Source organism: Trichosurus vulpecula, chromosome 4 (genome assembly GCF_011100635.1).
Source record: "Trichosurus vulpecula isolate mTriVul1 chromosome 4, mTriVul1.pri, whole genome shotgun sequence".
In the NCBI taxonomy this organism is placed as follows: domain Eukaryota; kingdom Metazoa; phylum Chordata; class Mammalia; order Diprotodontia; family Phalangeridae; genus Trichosurus; species Trichosurus vulpecula.
The window spans coordinates 106,775,003-106,798,455 of NC_050576.1; the positions used below are offsets into that span (position 1 = coordinate 106,775,003).

Genomic DNA, 23,453 nt, shown 5'->3' on the forward strand with positions numbered 1-23,453 from the left:
CTAAATAGGTATTTTTCATCCATTTGATTTTTTCTGGTGTGGATGGTTTGCTCAGACTCCTGAGTAGTGAAAGATCTCATCCAGTAAATGGCAACGTTCTAACACTTGTAGCTACCAGCATGCTATCCAAAACTAGGAGCATCTGGAGAACCTCATTATCCATAAGAGATCTCTCCGAATTGGGCTTTGCCCTAGATCTTCCAAGATTCCATCAGCCTTGGGATTCCACCTTCATCACTACCCTCTGTCTCTGCTTAGAGGATGGAGTCATGAACCCCATGCTTCCCATTTAACGAGAGGGCTCAGCTTAGAGTATCTCATTTCTTACCTGGCTGCATCACTTTGGGACCTCCTTGGATTTTCTACCATGCCCCTTTCTGCTGGGTACTTTCTTTTTGTCCCCTCCCCTTTGCTTTTCAGTTTCCTTTTGTGTGCTATCTTCTTCCATTCCTGACTTCCTGGAGGGCAGGGAAAACCTTTTGCCTCTTTTTAGATCTCCAACACTTAGTATGCACTTAATGTTTATTGACTAATTGGTTAAAATATGGGAAAGCCTTCAGCAATAGGTCAAGCCTAACAAAACATCAGAGAATTGCAGGGGAAAACTTAGTAATATAACAAATGAAGATCCTTCAAATATACTCGATCCCTCATCACACACTGGAGGCTTCACAGGAATATTAGAAAGATTCAGATTTCTTCAGATACACTTCTTAATTAAAGGACAAGCTGGATGACCAATAGCTAGGTATGCCATAGAAGGGATTACTCTTGCATATGGGTTGGTGTAGATGGCTTTGAAAGGTGATTTCCAACTCTTAAGTTCTGTGAAAAATCTTGGGGTCAAGATTTCAGGTGTCTTTCTTTTGGAAGATTATGAAAGATGAGCTTGTTTTCAGAAAATAGGTGTCATTTGTGGTGTTATGAATAGGTATTTATTTGTGGTGTCTTGGATATCAACTTTTTCCTTTGTCAGTTTAGAGAATACCATTAAAATGGGCCAGGAAGGTCTTAGCAAGGCAGATCTTAATGCCTGCCTTGATCTGTTTTGTATGCCTACATTTGCTCACACAGTACAGATATATTTGTGTTCCTTCCTCCTACTGTTATTGGTTAAGACTTGACATTGGCCCTTGCTGTCATGGTTGATTCCTCCATGCTGTGATTAACTCATGGTGCTTATTATACACATGGTTCTCACCTACACTTAACACTCTGGGTTTTCCTGAAAGTATCCCCGCTATGCATCTCAGATTTCAGGAACCCCGAGGTCCAAGGAGGGGCAATGCTGTTCTTAAATCTTTGTCCAATAAAACAGCTAAAATTAACTTCTTGCAAGTTAAGTGCCTACCTGCTAATGTGACCCTTGACTCAACTTTCAAAATCTAAGATCATCTTGATTTAAGCAATCAGATGACTCAAGTGGGGGAAGGGCTGTCATGCGCCTGCTTCCCAAAGCCCCCCAGTAACCGGGATCACGAGCAAGTTGGGCCAGGCCCAAGCTCAGCCAAGGGGATGAGCTGGGGTCCTCAACTGAGGTGGTGAAGCAATGGGAGCTGAATGCTCGTAAGTCTGAAAAATCATGGCAGGGCTCATGACAGTAACAGGAAGACTTGATTTAAAATAGATCAGTAAGCTGAGGGGCTGCACTTTCACTTCCCTGAAATTTGATTATTGCTGTTTTATTTTGTTCCTTGTGACTATAGCAACACACACACACACACACACACACACACACACACACACACACACACACACACACCCCCACACACCAAAACACCATTTCTGGAGGATTCATCCATATTATTGAAAATGGTAAGATTCATTTTTTAAAAAATAATACATAACTGAGGAAATACAAATAAATAGAAAGCTTTTCTTTTCAAGACAAAAAGACCCCAGAACAGTGATCCATCTACCCACCCAATGAAGAAGAGGCCAGACATTGTCTGGGGTGGGGAACTGGGGAAAGAATAAGGAGGGCTGGAAGCCTTCCTCATTTGAGGTTCAAAGATCGAGGAGCCTGGGCTCCCACTGAGATGACCATTTTATTTGTGCAGCAGCAAGGGGCCCTCTTCAAGTCCTGTGGATTTATAGCAGCTTCCCTCAAAGGTTCAGAGGGAAAAGCCTGATAAGGGGTCAGGGCTCATGCTTAGGCAGCAGGGGAAAGGGTGAAGAGATGTGTAGTTCTCCTCTTGAACTACTGGGTGGACCCTCCCCTGAGCCCAGGAAGGTACCAGAGACACCAATGCCATGACACTGTAGAAGTCATGAAGGCACAACAGTGGGTGCCCTATTTCAATTTTGGAGTTCAGGCTTGAGAAAGAATTCATTTCTTCTGAAGACTCGCCTTTGGATGGCTTCCAAGCCTACTCAACACCTCTCCTCATACTGGACTGACAGGGTCTCCTGGTGGAGGTGGATCCAGTTATATCGTTAGTCCACTTGGCAGATCAGAAGGAGTTGGCCACTTGTAGATTGTCCATTCAGATGTCTTTGGCCACCTGTCTTCCCATTCCCTTCCTACTGGGGGTGACTAAGACATATGGTTTAAAGGGGAGATCTCTAACTCTCACCTCACTTACTTTCTTTCCTTTCCTTCCTTGGGGCGTAAGCCTCCATGACAGTGAGCTCAGTCTGCAAGGCAGTCCCTTCTGAGATGGAGGTATGGCAAAGTGTTTGAGCCTTCAGTTCACAGACACAAAGGATGGGGTGGAGTAGCTGCTTTCCCACCCTCAGCTGAGCTTCATGCCAACAGCCAATGCCTGCCGGTATACTTCAGTCACCTCCTGACAGTCTGTCAGGGAGAAGCAGCTGTCAGCAAGGGGATCCTGCCTCCATCGCCTGAGCCTGGAGCCAGAGCCCTGGGGTGCTGGCTCCTCTAGGCCCATCAGGTTGTCCACTGACACACAGCCACGCAGGGTCAGCTTAGGGTTAGGTAGGCGTTCTGGTAGGTCGAGCTGGTCAAAGGACTCTGTGGACAGGATGCTGTCCTCACTCACGGCTCCCGAGGGGCGACAGGCCCGAGCGGAGAGGGCTGGGGCCAGCTCATCCAGAGAACCAAAGACCGCAAGTTCCTGAGAGGCTCCCGAGAACTTGCCATTATGTTTGAGGATGCCTTTACGATGGAGGGGGAGCTGTGGGGGCTGTGTAGGTTCCCCGACACTGGGGTAGCTGTTCACAAACACATCACCTGCATCCAAAAGGTCCCCTGAATCACTCGGTTCAGGGGAAGAGTAATAGCCTGATTCCCTCTGCCGAGGTTTCTTAAGAATACCCTTCTTGGGTAGTGCCAGGGCAGTGTGCCTGGAACTGATGGGGGCCACAGTGGGCTCTGGTGTAGGCTCTCCTGAGTTCTCCCTCTGCCCCTCTGTGGAGGACACCCCCTTCTTCTTGAGGATACCCTTGGGTAGCTTGAGAATGCCTTTGCCCGGACTAGGGGAGGCCTCTGCAGCTACACCCCCCTGGAGAGACTGAGCCATATCATTCTCCTTTCGGGACTTCTTAAGCGAGTGCTGGCGCTCCAGCCCAGCTCCACCCGTTGTATGTTGCTTGAAGAAACTGCGCACCTTGGCACCATTTTCCAGGAGGGGCCGAGAGGAGCGGCGGAGCCATTCAGCCACCGTGGCCCGAGGGGAGTCTCCTCCTGGAGCCCCACTTTCTTGAAGAGCCTCCTGCTCCCCGATTGGCATAGCATAGCCCCAGTTGACCCACCAATGGCTGGCCACATCCTCCAGGGTGGCTCTGCGGGTGGGGTTCACCATTAGCAGCCATCGGATCAGTCCACAAGCATCTAGAAAGCAGAAAAGTAAGCAATGGGATCAGCAGAGCATCTCAAGAAAAAGTACCTGACTTCTCTTGATGGCCTCTCCTCTACCTCCTGTCACCCCACTCAGATTAATACTATCCCTGCTTGAGGCAACTAGCTGGAGCAGTGGATAGAGCCCCAGCCCTCGAGTCAAGACACTTAACTAACCCCTCAGCCTGGAGGTGATGTATACTGTTACTTGTACCATATATACTGTGTATATACTGTTACTGTTACAGTGTGCCAGTGTATACTGTAACTTTAGCCTCTGGGGGCTGTTGGTTTGCTGGTGCTCTTGGTTCTGCTTCCTAAGTGTGTCTTCCTTACTGTCAGGCTCTCAAGGACTGTCCTCATTTATGATGTCCTTGATAGCTCTTTTCCCATGCTCCACCCCCTCAGTGCCCAGGGCAGCACTTTGTGCAAAGAAGTGGTCTAGGAACTGTTGTTGACTGACACATTCCTTTTCTCCATGGAGGAGAAAGAGGCACATGGATACACTATGAGATACAGAATAATTCCTGAGGCAGAAGAAAGCCATAAGCCTTCTTTTGACTCTCCCTCCTCCCAACTGAAGGGAACTTAAAGTAAAAAAAAATGAATAAAAAGAATATAAGCAAGCTATCGGAAGGAACTTTCCCAATTGTAGGAAAACACTGTCCCAAGGAAGGAGTGTGACCCATAATCTATTTTCCTTGGAGATATTTCCATTTTCTGGGATAAATTGGGAGGGAAACATAAGGTGAATCTGAAATGGAGGGTGACACCTGAAACCTCTTTGGATTTACAGTCATTGTGAGTTACTCTTTTGTCCTTCTCTCTATTTTACTAAGGGAGTCAGACAGAAAATCCAGGAAACCTGTACATCTCACGCTACTCACCAGAAGGCTTGACGGGTTCTCGGTATTCCCCATTGCTGATCTGTTTCACGAGGCTCTTATAATCCTGTCCATCAAAAGGCATCATACCATGTACCAGGATATAGAGGAGAACACCCAGAGACCAGCTGTCCACCTGACACAGAGAAAGGGGCATTAGCAATGAAGAACACTCACTTCCTGAGCAGGCCTGCCAGCCTCCTTACCCCAAACCCAACCATGGATCCAAGAAAAAGAAATGCACTTGGGCATATTGCACTTTTAGGGCCAATGGTAGGCACCCTTCCTTCCCTTGCCATGGTGGAAGGACAACAATGTTGGAGCAGGAAGGAATGAAATTATACACAAGATAGTCCTTCCTAGCTCTAAGGAATGGTCAGTTTTGACATGGCATGGGCCATGCCTAGTTGCCCTAAATGTCATCTGAAGCATGGAAATTGGAAGAATGCAAACATAATCCAACCTCCTCATTTCACAGCTGTGGAAAATGAGGCCCACAGAATTTGCTGCCTGCATAAGGTCACACAGCAGGAAATCTGAGGTGGAGTCCTCATTCTTACTCCAGCTCAGTTTCTAGCCCCACTTCTAACACCCCATGAATGCCGCCTGTACTTCTAGACCAGGCTAAGGACTCATGTTTGTCACCAAACTAGACCACGGGTTCCAGGAAGGCAAAGGAGTCCCAAGGGAGACCAGTGGATTGGGAAGCTGGAGCTACTCACCTCTGGGCCCATGTATGGCTTCCCATTGACAATCTCTGGTGAAGCATAGAGGGGGCTCCCACAGAAGGTCTGCAGGAGCTTGTCTTGGTGATAGAGGTTGGAGAGGCCAAAGTCTGCAATCTAGGGGGGTCAGACAATAGAGGCATGGTTACATGGAGGCTCAGGCTGGAGAGAGCTTTGCTATCCTACACCTCTCCAGCAGGCCCTGCTCACTTTCCCTGTCCACTCTCCAACACAAGGCAGAATAGACTGGGTCTTTTGGCCCTTGGGATTCTGCCATAGTCTCAAGAGGATAGCTAAGAGCCAACAACAGCCAAGAACATTCTCACCAAGGGGATGTTTGGGGAGGGGAGCATGTTAGGGTTCCTTCCTCATCTGTAAAGTAAGGGGTTGTACCAGATGGCCTCTAAGGTTCTTTTTTAGCTCTAAATCTATGATCTTATGATCTCTTCTCTATTTTATGAAGCCTCTGGTGACTTTTATAGCCCTCAATGATCCTTAAGCATCTGAGCCCACAATACATGTATTGGGGGTGGGGAGGGATAAGGGGGATGGTGTCTGAGGCTTGTGCCATTCTCCAGATGTTCCAAATGTTGGTCTTACTGAGGGAGGAAAGGGGACCTCTGTCTTTCTTAGCACGTGCTGGACACACAACAAGATATATGTTTGATGACTAAAAGGAGGATCTGGGAGAGTGGAGGTGAGGGAAAAACATGGAAGGGAGGAAGAAGTATGCTGTTTACATTTAAACCCAAAGGGCCTTGACCTTAAGACAGCCCTTGGTTACTGATTAGCCCTACGAGTATACGCTGTCAATTTTTCCAGTAACTAACTCATCTCTCTCTATACTGCCTGAGCTGCAGAGGGTGTGGTGGGATGGTCTGTGTGCAGTTAAAGAGTTATGGGCAGAAGACATCTGGTCTAAAAACAACCTGAACCTTTGTACTAACAAGCTTTGGGGTGGGGGCCTCTAAAAGGACAGGACCCCCAGGAATAGTAGTAATAATAACTCACATGTTTATAGAGCTGTTTTCATTATTTCTTCTAGTCCTCATAGCAATCTCTATCTTCCATTTTGCAAATTAGGAAACTGAGGCTCAAAAAGTCAAGACTTGCCTTGGATTGGAGATGAGATTGGAACCCAGGTCTTTCTGACTAAACCCAGCATGCTAACCACTAACCACCTTGTCATTCAGTTCTATCTGGGGTCTAGGGACCCCAAGGGCAGTCCAGACTAGGGTAATAAACTTAAGACCACCTTCATGACCATCCCCAGTTGGCTCCTCAGCCTCTGTTAGAGGTCCCATCCAAGTCACCCCCCAGGTTAGTTTCAGTTAGAGATTGTTTATGAAACTCATACTAGAAGATTTATGGCTTAATTGGTCCCTTATCAAGGTAGCCAGGTCGTTAAGCACAGATGGGAAGGTTCAAGCCTATTCCAGAAAACTATTTTATTGGCGCCGGTTGTCTCTGGTCAGCTGCAAGGAAAGCTCCACCTGCTCTGGGAATTCATAGGCAAAGGGCATTCAAGGGCAAGGACCCAGAGCTACCCAGGGGAACCACATTTCATATTTGGAGTTGGTCAGACCTCTTCTCCTTGGATGGCACCCCAAAGCACAGCTACAAAGATGCTCATGCCCTGTGCTGAAGCCTTCCTGCAGCATCCTGGCTGAAAGACCTGAGTTCAAAGACACTTAGCTAAACCCACTACCTGACACAGAGGTCATGGACTTTAGATGCAAAGTGAGACATACATTTATTGCTATGGCCAACATGAGACATATTTTGTTTTGTTTTGCTTTGCTTTTCATTTTTATTTTGAATTTGGGAGGGAGGGAAAGTAAGGGCTTGTTAATTAAAAAAAAAACTTTAATAACAAAAAAATTTTTTTTAATGATACTTAGCTAAATCTGAGATAAGAGGGCTGTATTCTAAGGTCATGAGATCATAGGTTGAGAGCTGGAAGGGTCCTCAGGCATCCTCTAGTGACCAATCCCTTCATTTTACAGATGAAGATAACTGAAGTCTAGGGGAGTTAATTTGTCCAAGGTCACTAGTAACTAGGGTTCAAACATCACTCAGACATTTATGTCGGAGTTTCATTTGAACCCTAGTTACCTAGACTCTAGAACTGGCTTTCTTTCCATTGTACTATGTTACTCTTGTTTTCCTGGCCTTCTGAGTCAACAGATATACGCATGGGGATTTACACTGGCAAAAAATTCCTTCCAACTTTGATGAGCCGCTTCTCATTGCTTGGGAATCCAATTAGCAGAAGCAAGATAGCGAGAAACTACGGGTAATCAGGATGGCCTGGGTGATTTCTGGGAAGTGGTACAGAGTGTAGGCCTCCATCATATGCATCAGACAGGATAAAGTCCTCAGGCTGCGAGCAAAGGCCAAACTGCCTTGATCTCTGTGGGCGTGTGGAAAGCTCTGCTCGGCTACCCCTAGTTACCTGCCCTAAGGACTTAGCAGGCTTAGGGTAGGGAGGCCTCAGAAACGAAACTGGACTCACCTTGATGTTGTCATTAGCATCCAAGAGGATATTCTCCAGCTTGAGATCCCGGTGGACAATCCCATTCTAAAAAGGGGGAAAAGATAAGAATCAGTTAAGCTGGAGGGCACGCTGACCAAGGGAAGGAGTAGCTAAGGCCAGCTGATGGCATGGAGAAATTGGGCAACCCCTAAAATGAAGGGAGGCATAGGTTAAACATTGGAAATGTGGTATGATATAAAGAGTTCTGCTTTTGGAGTCAAAAAACCCAAGTCTGCCACTTATTAGGTGGACAAATCAATTTAATTCTCTGGTCATTTCTGAAAAAAGGGGATGATATACACAAAAATATTTTGACAGCAATTATTTTAGGACACGGCCGGGTTAAGGAATTTGCTTTGGGCCGGGTTAAGGAATTTGCTTTGCTTGTAACAAATATACATTTGTTATGAGGATTTTTTTTTTTTAATGGGTGGGGAGGTAGGGGATGTGAGCATGGCTAAGAATAAAGTTCTCCCTTCTACAAATAAGTGAATAGAAGAAATTACCCACAAGGAGGACTGCTTTTGAAAGTTTACTATACACTTAAAAAGAAAAGCGAACTATGTAATATAATAGATTCATGCTTTCATGTATAATCCTCTCCTCCCATTCTACAATGTACATGGAAATGCTTTTTCCTAAGGTCCACTCCAGGACTAACAGTTTTCTATCCTTTGATATGCCTCCTTGAAGGCACTGGATCCCAGAATGGGAGTCTAAAGACCCCAATGAAGTCCTACTCTTGCCTCCCTGTGACCCCCAGGCACATCGATTTCCCATGACTGGTACCACAGAGAAACCTTCCAACCCCTTCCTAGGAATGTGGAGTGTGACTACATGAGCTCTTAGGGATAGACAGGGAAGGAAGGGAGGGAGGGCAGGTGTAGATTAGGGAGAGGGAGTCTTACTTTATGACAGTAGTACACAGCTGAGACAATCTGTCGGAAGAAATGCCGGGCTTCTTGCTCACTGAGACGCTGCCGTTCACTAATGTAGTCATACAAGTCTCCTCGGCTGGCATACTCCATGACGATGACAATCTTGTTGCTGTTTTCAAACACTAGCAGAGAGAGCAGAAGAACAGATTTAGGGATATCCTACTTGGGGCCACAGTAGGCAGGGTATGGCACTGAAAGAAGGCTGGCACATGCTCAGGAAGCTAGAGTTGTAAGGCATTGTGTTGGGGGCTCAGACCCTCCTGTCAAAATATAAGCAAGACAGGACTTTTTGCTTTCAGGGAGAACCGACCCTGTGGGGACTTATTATGGGATCATAGATTTAGAGTCCAAACCCCTTAATTTACAGCTGAGGAAACTGAACTCAGGTCTTCCTCACTCCAAATCCAGCACTCTACTCACAGTATCACCCAGACATAGCAAAACCACAGGACATGGGGGTAATGGACCCCAAATCTCCTAGCAACAGTGGGCCAGGTTTAATCCATAGCTGTGAAACTCAAGGCTACAGGTCTGCTAATTTTTAGTGGGGTGGGTGGAGTATCTTTTCAATTAAATTCAACAAACATTTATTAAGGGCCTAGAGCAGGGGTGGGGAACCTATGGCCTCAAGGCTACATGTGGCTCTCTAGGTCCTCAAGTGTTGCCCTTTGATTGAATTTGGATTTAGCCAAAGGGCTGCACTTGAGGACCTAGAGGGACATATGTGGCCTCAGGACCACAGGTTCCCCACCCCTAGCCTAGAGAGCTCTGTGCCAGGTGACACAAGCAAAATTTATATAAGACATGCTCCTTGCCCTAATATGTAGTAATGTATAAACATGGAGAGGCATAAAACAGGACTGTGAGAGATCTGGTTCTCTCACCTACAAAAGAAACTCCTCAGAGGCTATCTCTCTGCTGTTTTGGAAGGCAGGATGGGACCTCTTGAGGACCCTTTTTTTCTGGTGCCTCTGACACTGTGCTTCTTGAAAAGGGTGTGTGGATATAGCACGGGAGGCCCATGCCCTAGCCCCAAGGAACTACCTACTTGTCATTCCTGAAAAACTAGGGCAAAGACTGATTTACTAAGCTGGTCACAAGCCCCTTAGCTGGAAGGATGGTTACATGTATACATGTGTGTATGAGCCCTGCTTGTTACTTGAGTGTTAATTGGTTCCTATGAGTTTAGCTTGCTTAGCCAGTTCCAAAGACCCACTCTTTAACTTCTCCCGACCTCCTGTCTAGATCTAAAAAGGGAAGCTGAGTGGATTCGGCTCTCAAGATCAGAACGCTAGAAGCCAAATATCATGCCTGTATCAGAGTTCCCCAGAACATAATGAAGCATGTGCCTAGAGCCTTGTGTTGAAAACTATACTGTCTGTATATTTTTTAGGGGCAGGGAGTGGGGAAGGGAAAGAATTAAGCAGCTGCTTATGGCTCAAGTCCCTGGGTACTGTGCCCAATGGCTCAACCTCCTGGGGAAGCTGTCTCATCCCAGACCTTGGCACCTCTCTGCCTACAGGGGAGGAGAGAACGTAACCTGTTCCAGAAACTCCAAGGAGAGAGGCCCTACCCTCAAGAGCTAGTCAGGGCACATCCAAGAGAAGAAGCATGGTCATTCTACTACCCTACCCATACCCCAGAGGCTCACAGTAAGATCAGGAAGGGGGCCTGACTTTTCATTGTCTTTACCCCCATACCTGTAGGATCCAAAGGAATTGGGGAGAGGAGGTAGTAAAGAGGATGGTCTTTGAATTCGTGATCATGTATGAATGGACCTTGTGTGAGTAGGCATAAAAAAGTCCCTACATGGGTTGGTTCTCCCTAAAAGCAAGGCCATATACTTTGAGGCTCAGGTCGTGGACACACTCCAGATATGAGTGTGAAAGAAAATTCACATACATACATACATACACACACACACACACACACACACACACAGTCCAATCACCAAACCAAACTTGACTTAGCCAATGTACTGTTACCTTCCTGCCCTCCCTTGGGGAAATAAACTGAGGTACAATCAGCCTTTTCTGCCATTTGCCCAGGCTTTCTGCATGATTGCCTGGGGTGGAAGGGCCAGACCTGGGCTAGCTGCTCTGGCCTCCTAAGCCTTCTCAGGGAACTTGAAATGTCTGACAGGCAGTGGTTTGGGATGCTTCCCTGCCTGCTCCCTGCCATTAAATGAGGATGAAGAGAAAAGTCTCCGGGTCTCAGCTCCCTTCTCTCCTCCCCTTTCTAAGTAGTATTAAGACCACAATTCGTACAGGTGCATGTGGGTGTCTGCCCTCTCCCCCACCTCCCCCAATTGTTTGGAACATGGAACAGAAGGTGGCTGGAATGACTGACGTCAAGGGGAGAGGAGGCCAGGATGAAGAGAATAGAACACAGCGAAGCAGGTGGTGAGCCAGCCCTCAGGCAGGAGTGACTCAGGCTGCAAGTCCAGGGGAAATGAGACACTTCAGCTCTATGCGTGTGTGTCTGTGCATGTATGAACACCTTTGGGGAGGGGGGTGGTGGTAACCATGGTAGTCTTTGAATTCATGATCATGTATGAATGAAACCTGTGTGCAGGCATGGGAAGGCAGCATAAACATTGGCCTTGGAACCTGAACCAGAAGGTCTGAACCCCAGGTCTACTGGTTAATAGCCAAGTGACCTTGACAAGTCTCTGAGACTTAGTTTTTTCATCTGTAAAATGGCGATAATAGAGTGTGTTCCAACTCCTGGGTCACCCTGGCTTACCCCACCCACCCCAGCTCTCACAGAGCTGTTATAAAGGTCAAAATAGATAATGCTTGGAAAGTATTTGTAGCTGTAAAATGTTACCTAAATGTGAACTGCAATCTGTGGATGGATGAGTGTCTGGATTTATTAAAACTTTAAAGCACTCTATAAATGTGAGTTGTCATATCATGATAGAGGCAGCACAGGGTATAGGGAATAGAGCACTTTGAACTTGGAAGTTCAAACTTTGAACTTTGAATTCTCCCTCAGAATTAGTAGCTGTATGACCCTGGGCATGTCACTTAATGGCTGTTTGCTTCAGTTTCCTCGACTGTAGTCACAAAATAGTACCTACCTCCCAGGGTTGTTTCAATGAGGCTCAAATGAGATATTATTTGTAAAGCACTTAGGCACGGTGCCTGGCACATAGTAGGTGCTTAATAAAAGCTTATTCCCTTTCCCCATCCCCTTCCCCTACTTGGGTTGAGTTGAATAACCTGTTATTTAATTATCCCCTGGGCACTGGAAAGAGTCTTCTGGGGACTAAGGAAGATCATGTTCACCTGGACAGCCTCAGATGATGCCCTCCCCTTTCTCTCTTCCACACCTCCTGTGGGCCCCTGACCACCCCCTTCCTCCTTCCCTACCTTCATGGATGGTGATGATGTGTGGGTGGTTCAGCGATGACATGATCTCAATCTCCCTGCGGATATGCAACAGGTCCTGCTCATCTTTGATTTTATCTTTCCGGATGGACTTGATGGCCACCTGGGAGAAGAGGAAGGAGCGGGTAATTACTGGGTTTGGAGGTAACTAGGTTTATCATATCCATTTTCCTGAAAGTCTCTTTCCCTATAGATATAATGTCACTGAAACAACGTGGTACTAGAGGATTGAATGATCCCAAGATTCACTGAAATCCTGCACCTGCTATTTGTTGCCCACCTTGGGTGGTCACTTCATCAAGAGGCAGCTTTGGGTAGGGGACAGGGCACAGGACTTGGAAGTCAGGAGGATCTGGGTTCAAATTCTGCTCAGATATGTAATAGCTGGATAACTGTGGACAAGTCACTTAATTGTTCTATGCCTCAGTTTCCTCATCTGCAAAATGGGGGGGGAGGTCTCCCCCAGTTTAAAATCTATGATCCTATGAGATGGGGTGCATTAGATGGCCAATAAAAACCCTTCCACCTCTAAATGCTAACTCTGTCTTCTGAGATCAGAATAAAGGGGGAAAGAGGCTTAACCTGCAGCTTGCTGGCTACCAACGAGAGAGGATAAAGACCTTCCGGCCAAAGAGGGCTGTTAGTCATCAGAACTACTTTGGACAGAGAATCTCACCTGCCCAGGTGATTTTACGTTCTCATTTCCCTGAGGTCAGTTGGGTCCTCGAGACAGGCAGGAACCCTTAAACTTTTTTTATATTCATGGATTCCCCTTGGCAGCTGGGTGAAATCTATGGACCTCTTCTCAGAATCATGCTTTTAAAATGTATGAAATCAAATACATAGGATCATAACGAAAACCAATTCTACTGAAATATGGTTATCAAAATAGCAAAAAAATATGTTCAAGGAACCCAGGCCAAGACCTCCTGCCCTAGGGGCAGAGTCTTTGCCTTTGTTGAGGCAGGTAGACGGTACAGTGGATATAGCCCTGGGCCTGAAGTCAGGGGAGAGGGGGTATTAAATCTGGCCTCAGATATTTATTAAACTCTGGACAAGACACTGAGCTTCTGTTTGCCTCAGTTTCCTTATCTGTCAAATGGGGCTAATAATAGTACCTACCTCACAAGGTTATTGTGAGGATCAATAATATTTGTAAAGCACCTAAGCCCAGTATGGAGCACATGGTAAGCACTATTATTGTTAGACCTGGGACAATCTGGGACATCAACAAGATCAAGGCAACTCTTGGTGAAAGTCAGTGACTCTCTGCAAGAGTCAAAATGCTTCAGAAGGGCACAGATCACCTCTGCCCTTCTCCTGGGGTAGGGGCTTGAGTGGGCATCACTTTTCTGGACCTAGGTCTCCTCACCTATAAAGATGGGGAAGCACCACAGAGGCTGAGCTCGGTGGGGTGGAGGCTTGAGTGGGCATCACTTTTCTGGACCTAGGTCTCCTCACCTATAAAGATGGGGAAGCACCATAGAGGTTGAGCTCGGTGGGGTGGGGGCTTGAGTGGGCATCACTTTTCTGGACCTAGGTTTTCTCACCTATAAAGATGGGGAAGCACCATAGAGGCTGAGCTCTCTGGCTCTGAGGGGCAGAAGAATGGAAGAAAAGCAAAACCTGATTGAAAGGAGCCCTCAAGGACATACTTTATGAGCTCAGAGAGGCAGCTGCTACCTTAGAAATGACAATGGAGCAGCAGGACTGGGGGGAGGTAGGGGAGAGAGACCTAGTCAGTGTTCAAGAACAAAGTCAGACTTGGGATTATTATGGGAAAGTCGGCTACTAGGACAGATTAAAAGGGGGGAGGGGGGAGAGAATCAACCTGCTCCCAATAACCTCTTGTCTGCTGAGGGCTGGAACAGTAAACATAAGATTTCTTCCTGCACCCAGCTTGACAGACAAGTTTTTAGAAACCTGAACACAGGCAGGTGAATAGCTTCTGATTTAATACTCCAGAAGCCTTCTCTCCAGAGGGGCTTCGAATATTTGCCCCCCAACCCCCATCAGCCAAAGGGGGACAGAGAAAAGGAAAGCATCCCAGGAGAGGAGGGGCCTCTAATCCACCCTTTCAAATAGGTCCCAAAGGCAGACAATGCTCTCCCTGGCTCAGAGGGACAGCCAACTCTGCTGGGACCAAGTTCCCCCATCGGACAAGAATGCGGAACAGCCATAATCCCGTAAGAGGAGCTGGCTCACAAAGCCAAGAGCCTGGTCACCCCAGCAACAGGCCAGGGGGATGGCCTGGCCTCCACCCCCATCCCTCTCTCTGAAGCTCCGGGAGGAGGGGCCCAACCTAGCCCCAGTGAATGGGTAGAGGGGAAAGCCCCATTAGGAGCAGGGTATCTGGGACAATAGGCAAGGCGGGAGAGGGAGATGGAGGTCAGTCACCCCAGAGGCCTCCTTTCCAAATATTCAGGATGAATGAGGCCACAGTAAATGAGACCCGAAGCTCCAGGATGAGATGGGACAGCAATTTCTGTTCTTGCCTTGTCCCCCACCCCCACTGCCCCAAGTATTTCTTTGGTAACCAATACACAGAACAGAAAATTCTCAGGGTGGGAAGTAAGGAGATCTGGTTTCTTATCCTTTGCTATAACTCACTGTGTGACTTTGGGGAAGTCACTTAAATTCTCTGGGCCATGACTTTCACTGAGTAATCTTATTCTGGGCCCTCCCTTCCCTATTTCAGGAGAGGAGGTTTCAATAGACCCAAGATATAAAAGCGCTTTGAGTTCTTCAAAAGAAAGGAGCTACAGAAAAAGTATTATTGTCATGTAATAAAAAGTTGTAAAATAAAACACGCCCATAAATAGATCAAACAACAAGTAATAATCGAGCGCTTATTAGGGTGCCAAGCACTGATATAAAATACATACATATTAGTCATATAAATTGACACAGGCCAACAAGCCTGGATCCCTAAAACAAGTTGGGCCAGGCCTCTGAAGTCAGCAGCCCTCGGTGTGAATCCTATCTGTGGGTATAGAGAAGAGAATCTCTTTCCTTGCTAGCTGGGACTATGTGCTTAGCATGGGTACACTTTCAAACATTTATTAAGCATTTGCTATGTTCGAAGTGGACACTTCTTGTTGAATTCAACTGAACTGGGTGACTATGGGCAATTCATTCCTTCCTCCTTTGTAAAATAGGGGTGAGAATATTTATACTCCCTGTCTCAAGGCTGTTGTGAGAAAGGCTTTTTTATGAACACCGAAGGACTCTATAAAATGTGGATTGTTGTTATTATTATTATCATAAAATAAATTAGGTTGCCTGCAAGTAGGAATGCCAGTTAACAAGGGAATACTCTCCTGGGCTAGAGCCCTTACCCCTAGTAACTGGAAAGGAATGATTAGATTAGAAAGACTGGCCAACCATTTACCCCAAGGAGGTCAAGGGGAGAATCGAAAGGCCAACATAGACCAAATACTCATAGCAGCACTTTCAGTGGTAACTAAGGACTGGAAACAAAGCAATTGTCCATCATTTGAGGGATGGCTGAAAAAGCCATGGTATAGGAATGTAATACAATATTACTACTGGACAGAAAAGAATGAGGAATTAAGAAAAATGTGGGAAGAGCTGTAGGAACTCAGCCGAGGGAACAACCACAATGATGTAAATGAAAAGAGCTCTAAAACAAAGTCAAATTCTGGGTAAATGAAAAATTAATGATGATTCAATGTATTAATCAATTTTGCTGTTTTCTTCTTTTTCCCCTTCTCTTTTTTTTTGGGGGGGGGGGATGTCTTTAAAAATATTATTTGTTATACAGGATGGCTCTCTGGGAGGGTGAAAGATATGGAGGAAACTTGGGTGATTCAGAAAAAAGACACCAATAAAAAACCTGTATTAAAAAATGATTTACTACTAGGAACTACTAGTACAGAAGGTTGTATACAATGTCAATTTTTTTTTTGCTTAATTCTTTTCCTTTGTCACATAGTAAAGGTTGATTTAGAAGGATAGAAGTGAGAAATTGACTCCAAGATTTAAATGTTCTTTCAGTGCTACCAAGTTCCCTTCTTTTTCTTTAGCTTTCTGTCCCAAAGGACATCTCAGCTTAGTTGGGGTCCCCAAGGGGTGGGAGGGACTTCCCAACCTTGTTTTCCAGCCTAGAAACAGACTGTATCATCAGGGCTCCTTGCTGGTCCCCAAACAGGTGACAAGATGAGAGCACAGGTTTCCCAGCAGGCCTTGGGAGACACCAGCTTCTACTCTGGACTCTTCTCTGTTCCATTGTTGGTCAGAGTGAGAGGGCACTAGATCAGTGGGTCCCTGGTGGACACCCCAGCAATTCCACCTCTTACTAAGAGTTCTCCTAGGGACCTTTGTCTTGACCCCATTAGGGGTTAGGACAACCATTCACTGGGGCAGGACAAGAGCTTCCCTCTCAGAGTAGCCAGGCAAAAGCCAAAAAGGGTAGGATGACCACTCCACCTACAACCCCATGAGCTTATCCAGAGAAGTATGAACATCAATTCAAAGGCAGCCTGTGGTGGGAAAGAGAAAGCATCTCAGACTGAAACCAGGAGACCTGGAAAATTCTGGCTCTGGAACTAACAACTTAAGGGCTGCTAAGTGGTGCCACAGTGCATGGTCCCCTGAGCCTGCCTGGAGTCAGGAAGATCTGTGTTCAAATTGAGCCTCAGACTCTTACTTAGCTTTGTGACTCTGGGTAAATCTGACTCAGTTTCCTCATCTGTAAAATGGGATGATAATGGCACAACCTCCCAGGGCTGTTGTAAGGATTAAATGAGATGTAACAATCACATCACCTTTCTGGACGGGTTACCTAGAACAAACTAAGCAGTCAGACTAGGTGGTTTCTAAATTTTCTTTACTTTCTAAAAAATCTCATAATCTCTCAGGACTCAGTTTCCTATCTTTAAAAATGAAAGGGGCTCATCTCCACAGGGGTGGAAGTTACAGGGAGATCTAGTTCAACCCAATAGGAGAACTGCTTAAAAAGCTGTGAGAAATGTGGGGGGTGAGGGGAAACTACTTCTCATGAGTAGAGAGTTCCCTGTCACTGGAGGTATTCAAGCAAAGGCTAGACATGTCAGGGATGTGGAAGGTATTTATGCTTTCACACAAGCGAGTCTAAATGACTTCCAAGATTCTTCCAAACTCTCAAATTTGGTTCTAGACTTTCTCAAAAAGCAGCAGCTCCAGGCAACTGTCATATCAGGTTTTTCATAAGATTATGAGGTCATCTCTATTAACCGAGCATGCTTCCATTAATACTGGCTAGCATTATAGAGCACTTTAAAGTGTCGGAAGCATTTTACAAATATTATCTCATTTTATTCTCATAACAACCCTGGGAGGTATGTACTATCGTCTTCATTTTGCAGGTGAGGAAACTGAGGCAAAAAGGGTCACTCACAATTAGGGTCTGAGGCTAGATTTGAACTCGGGTCTTTCTGACTCTAGGTCCAATTCTCTATCTACTCTTTTCCCTCATTATAGCATCGTGATTTCATCTGACCACTAATATTCCTACTAGTTAACTTAAACTACTTCATGGAGGCTCAGTGTATCTCCATCAATCAACCAATAAGCATTTATTAAGTGCCTGCTGTGACAGGTACTGGGGAATAATAGGGTGGGCAAGCCTGAATGCTGTCCCTCTAAAATTTTTTTGTTCATGGTTAGGGAGCCAGGCAGATCTAAACTAGGACAAATAAAGCAGAGGGAGTATTGGCAATAGTATGGACGAGAATCGGTCTAGCCCCAGAGAATTTTTTAACCCAAGATCTACTATACTGACTTCATGTCTTTGTCTGAGCCTAAGGAAAATAAAGAGTTTGGCTACCTGATCCAAGGCCCCTTTCCAGATCTACATCCATCAATCCTATCTTTCTAGCCTATCCCACTCTTGTAGCTTCCCAGCCATCCTATTCCCCCTGCTCCTGGCTGCTGGTTCTTTTTTTTTGAAGATGCCCCAAGGCTCAAAAGGTAGGGAATGTTTAGCATCCAGTCTTGGGCCTCAGGGCTTCTCCCCATACACCTGTTCTTCTGCCAAGGTGGATCCCTGGGCCCTGGGTGTGAACAGCATCATCTTTCTAAAGGGCTTACGATGGGAAAGGCCTGGACTTCAGCTATGCAGGCTCAATGAAGGAATCCTATGGGAACTGGAGCTGCTGGGTTCTGGGACATGGGTAGGAAGCTAGAGCTGACTGGGGGTGAGGGTTGTATAGTGGTAGGTGATGGTACCTGGAGTAGTAGTAACTGTCACCTACAACTGGAAAGGGGAGGCAGGGCAAGGAATGGTAGGAGATGGCCCATTTAGATAAGTGGCCAGAGAGGGGGAGAGAGGCTAGGCATGAATGTAGGAACATTGAGTCTGCTGCTACAAATTGGCTTCAAAGGAAGACAAACTTTCTTGACTGGCTGGCCTTCTCTGCCCTCATGGCAGGTCCCCCACCCCCAAGCTGCTCCACCCTTCTTGCCAAGCTGCCCGGGCAAGGAGCTTCACAACCCAGCCCTGTGTGTGGCTTGGCCAGGACCCAAGGACAGGAGCTGCCTGCAGCCAGCAGCCTCCCTCTCTCCCTCTCCTGCTCAAAGGCGCCTGCTGCAGAGGAGGAAGGCACAAGAAGGACAAGTACCAGGAGAGAAAAGAGTCCCTTCAGGAAGCCGAGAAGAGAGGGCCTATGGATTGCTACCTACCGACCTCTGGGGACAGTGTGAAAAAAGGAGAGCTTAGTCCAATATTAGGAGTTTGCTTTAGCCACACTCCTTGTGGACTATAGGAGACAGAGTCCCTTTGACCAAAGGATCACAGATCAGGACCTAGAGGCACCCCTCAGAGCCAACACACCAACTCCTCATGTTACAAATGAGGAAACTGAGGCCAGGGGTGGGGGATGGGTGTTAAGTGACTTGCCCTAGGTCACACTGACAGGAAGTATCAGAGGGGAGAATGGAACCCAAGTCCTTGGACTTCAGATCCCCTGTGCTTAAGAGGGTTGGCCCATAGGTACCTCTCTCTGAAGCATCCTAACCCTAAGTCAAAAGCCCAGAATCATTGAGGAACCCAGGGCAGCAGCAATACAGAGGGGGCAAAAAAATCAAAGGAGGAGCTTATGAAGGAGAAGGACACTCTGGGAAAAGACCAGGTCCTAATAATTGCAACAACATCTCTACCCCCATTACTCTAGGCAGAAAGGATGAGGACCCAGGCCATCCTGGACTGGGGCCAAGGAATGAGAGTGAGTAGAGAAAGCCAGACACTAGCAGTGGTTCACCTGACACAGATCACTCATCTGATGATCCAGATGGGCGTGGGGTTAAGGTCACATAGTATGCTCTGGTCTAGGGTTTTATAGCTTGACTGTGCCCTGGGATTAAGCCTAGTGTGGAATTCAGGGAACTATTCCATCATAAACACATGATGCCAGGACAGAGGGGATGAAGGGGAAGGCTAGTGGGTAATGTAGAGCACAAAGATGGGTACCAACTGACTCCTTGACCCAATTTCCAGCCCATCCACTAACTTCCTAGTCATATGGGACCTGAGGTCAGTAGTATTCTGTACAGGGAGCTCAGGCCACGTGTATGACGGTGAGAACAGGCTTAGCACAGAAGGTCTAGGTGGAGGCAAGTGTCTCTAGGCTGAGGGGCACAGGTCCTTGAGCTTCCTGCTGGGGAGGAACAGGAGGAAATGTCATTTAGATGCCAGGAGTATCCTCAGGAGGCTGAAGGATCCAGTGCAAATATTTGCCTTCCCTTTGATGCCCTTCTGGAGTATCCATTAGTAATGTCCCTCCTTTCATCTGGCTTCTGATGATGCCTTCTCAAGCTGGTTGAGGGTAGGAGTGAAGTCACTCCTCTCTATATTCTCAACCCAGCCCTACGGGGTGGAGGCAGGGACCCCTCAGGACAGTCTTTCTTGGAGGGTAGCACGGATACCTGGGAATTCAATTTTAACAAATCCCAGGTTTAAAAAAAATTATTTATTAAATACCTGCTGTATTCAAAGCACTGGATTCAAAGACAGAAATGATACCGGTTTCACTATGAAGAAGTTTACAGTGTCTGCAACCACTATCTGGGTAACTTTGAACAAATTAGTTCACCTCTCTGGGCCTCAGTTTCCTTCCCTGCAAAATGAGGAAGTTGGACTAGATAACCTATGGCTCCTTTCAGCTTTAAGTCCTTGATCCTAATGGAAGGTAAAAGACACGTACACATGCAAATAACCGATTTCAGATATCTGAGGAGTGCTAAGAGTTCCAGGCACGACAGCATCAGTCATTTCAAGAGGGAATAGAGAGGGAAATCAAAGAAGACTTCATGGAAGAGGTGCACAATGCCTGGCATATAGTTGTTTTCTTGTGTCTGATTCTGGTGACCCCATTTGGGGTTTTATTGGCAAAGATACTGGAGAATATTGAAAATTATTTTTATATGTAATTGAAAAAAAATACTATTTATGGAAAAAGAATAAAAAGACTGTAGTGGTCCTTCTCCAGTTTATTTTACAGATGAGAAAACTGAGGCAAACAGAGTTAAGAGACTTGCCTAGGGTCACACAACTAACAAGTGTCTGAGGCCAGGTTTGAACTCAGGAACTCTTTCTGACTCCAGGCCCTACACAGGCCTGCCACTCCCCCTTTGGGGGTCAAGGAGAGGGGAAGGAGGTAGGGGCACGAGAAACTCATTTCATTCCAAGAAACTGCAGACTAAAGGCGCAGACCAGGTAATCTCAAAACCCGGATGCTCCTCACCTGGCCCTCCTACTTCAGAAACAGAAAGAAGTTAAGTACAGTATTGCCCAACAGCTCCAAGTTGGCAGCCAGAATCTGGGGACTGTGCCAGGCATTAGAAGTGAAAACACACACACACACACACACACACACACACACACACACACACACACACACACACACAATTCTATTGATTGGTCTATAATCCATCCCCCATCTCCACCCATCTCCAGCCATCTCCCTCCTTCACCAATGAATGACTTTTTGCATTTCAAATCAGCAACTAACAACAAAAGCAGCAAACACCAAGTAAGGGGTGGAGACTGCGATCAGATCCAATATGTTAAACCTTGACCTTTAAGGACATTAAAAAACAAAACAAAAAAATCCATCAAAATTCCCCACAACCTTTTCCTAATAGAATGACTTCTTCAGCGAGTTTTGTACTTCCCACTCCCATTATCCACTGGCCTCTTCTTTTTCAGATCTTTTTCAGGTCCTTGTTTGAACTATGCTGAAGGGATCTCCTCTCTCCCCAAACCTTAAGAGGGGATACTGAAGCCCCGACTCTCAATGCTTCCAGGAACCAGTTTACACAAAGCAGACTCCCTTGTTAACCCATTCCCCAGAAGCCCTCCGGCTCATCACCCACAGTCCCCAAAGGTCCTTTGCAATCTCTTCTTTTCTTTCTTCACGCAAAAGGGGGTGGGGGCAGGCTTGTCTTTAAATTGAGCCCGGATGGAAACCGAAAAGAAAAAATCGAAGAGACAATGGGGCAACGCTTTTCCTCAGAGGCAGTCAGCAACCCGCCCCAGCTGAGGGGCTGACAGGTGGATCTCAGGAATCAGGGACGTTCCCTAATAAAACACATCATTCCTCTCTACCATCCTTGAGAGGAAATATTCAAAGGTACCCATGTAGGTACTCCAAGAAATCACTTCTCTTCTCCCTTTCTCCCTGTTTATCGAATCTGAACTACCAGATGGTTGGATTTTTTTTCCAAGAGGAAGGACATGGGTGAGAGGGTCTCGCTTTCCCTTTCATCTGGCTTCTGATGATGCCTTCTCAGGCATCATCCTGAGATCAACCTTCCCTCGCTTTCCCTGATAGCTCTGGGCATCTAAATAACGTCCAGGCTCTTTCGGTCACTCGGTCCCCTTCCCCATCACTCAGGCTCTGCGCAAGCTGCGTAGGCGCCCCCCTCCCAGCCAAAGCCGAGTACTTGGAACTCACCAGTCTTCCCGATCGCTCTCTCGCTTTCTGCACCTTTCCGTAGGTCCCTTTGCCCAAGGTCTCCAGGAACTCGTAGTGGTGCCGCAAATTGTGCTTGTGATGATGCCGCTTTACCGCCTGCTTCTTCATCAGGGGCTTGGGAGACTTGATGAGCCCGTCTGCCAGAGGAGAGGCGAGCTCCACGGGAAGGGAGGAAGCCTGGCTGGAACGTTTGGGGAAAGCGAAAGCCTCCATGGAGAGAGGAAGGAGAAGCAGGCGGAGACGCTCGGGACGCAGCTCAGAACGAAGAAGGAGAAAAAGCAGCAGCAGCCACCACCGGGAAAGCTCAGCTGCGTAGGGGCCCGGGGCACATGTGTGAGCTACCTGGAGGCCGAAAAGGAAACTTACAAATCGAAGAAACTGACTGAGACTCAACGTTCCAAGTTCCAATAAAAGTTACAAGCCCCCTGCAGCCTGGCCCCGCCTTCAAACCGCCCATTGGTTAGCTACCAGGCCGCACGTGACTCGGGACGCTTCTATTGGCTTATCCCTGTCTTCTCTCCAGACTCCCTACTCCCCTTTCAGCGTGACTGCCAAAGGTGTCAATGAAGGTCCTGCCCTCTTGGCCTTCAGTTACCAGGGATGGAGAAAGGGAGGAGGGGAACTTAGGACTCTAGCAGAGAGTGGATGGGGGGATTTTGGGGGCAGTCATGAGAATGACCTGAGGGCTGCTGATTCTCGAGGACTGCGGACTTTCCCAGCCGTAAAGTTAAGCCGCTCACTTTGTTGCGTTCTGACAAGGTTCAACTCCCACCACTCGGGAGCTCATTGTAAGGCTTTCCCCTAGGTGTAGTCTGATGTCGTGATGTCAGCAGCTCAGCTTCAGCTGCGCTTGGGCTTTCGGTGGGAGGACGTAGGGGAGGGCACGGGATATCAATCTTTTAAACCGGAGGTCACTAACCTTTTTTGTCTTGGACAGCTTTGGCAATTCTGGTGAAGCGGTTGCTCCCGCCCTTTCTCAGAATAATTCTTTTAGGTGCACAAAATAAAGTACGTAGGATTAGAAAGACATATTTTAAAACGCACACAAATTCACAGATCCCAGATTAAGAAACCTGGCCTCCTCCTTGAAGTCTGCCCTGATTCCCTCCAGCTAGAAAAAAGAGATCTTTACACAAATTTTTCAGAAATCACTGCGATGTGGACCTTTCATTTGCTCCCATCACCCCTAGCTTGTGCTCATGCTT

At 46.8% G+C, this 23,453-nt stretch overlaps 1 protein-coding gene across 1 annotated transcript; it reads right to left on the reverse strand.

The window, feature by feature from the left end:
• Positions 1 to 1,803: 1,803 nt before the first annotated feature.
• On the reverse strand, positions 1,804 to 22,614 carry NUAK2 (NUAK family kinase 2). The gene is made up of 7 exons (XM_036753657.1): positions 22,228 to 22,614; positions 12,257 to 12,377; positions 8,853 to 9,004; positions 7,924 to 7,989; positions 5,406 to 5,525; positions 4,687 to 4,819; positions 1,804 to 3,793 (listed from the first exon to the last, which is right to left on the reverse strand). Exons 1-7 carry the CDS (start codon positions 22,459 to 22,461, stop codon positions 2,736 to 2,738), a joined length of 1,884 nt encoding a protein of 627 aa, XP_036609552.1. The 5' UTR covers positions 22,462 to 22,614; the 3' UTR covers positions 1,804 to 2,735.
• Between the last annotated feature and the right edge of the window lie 839 nt (positions 22,615 to 23,453).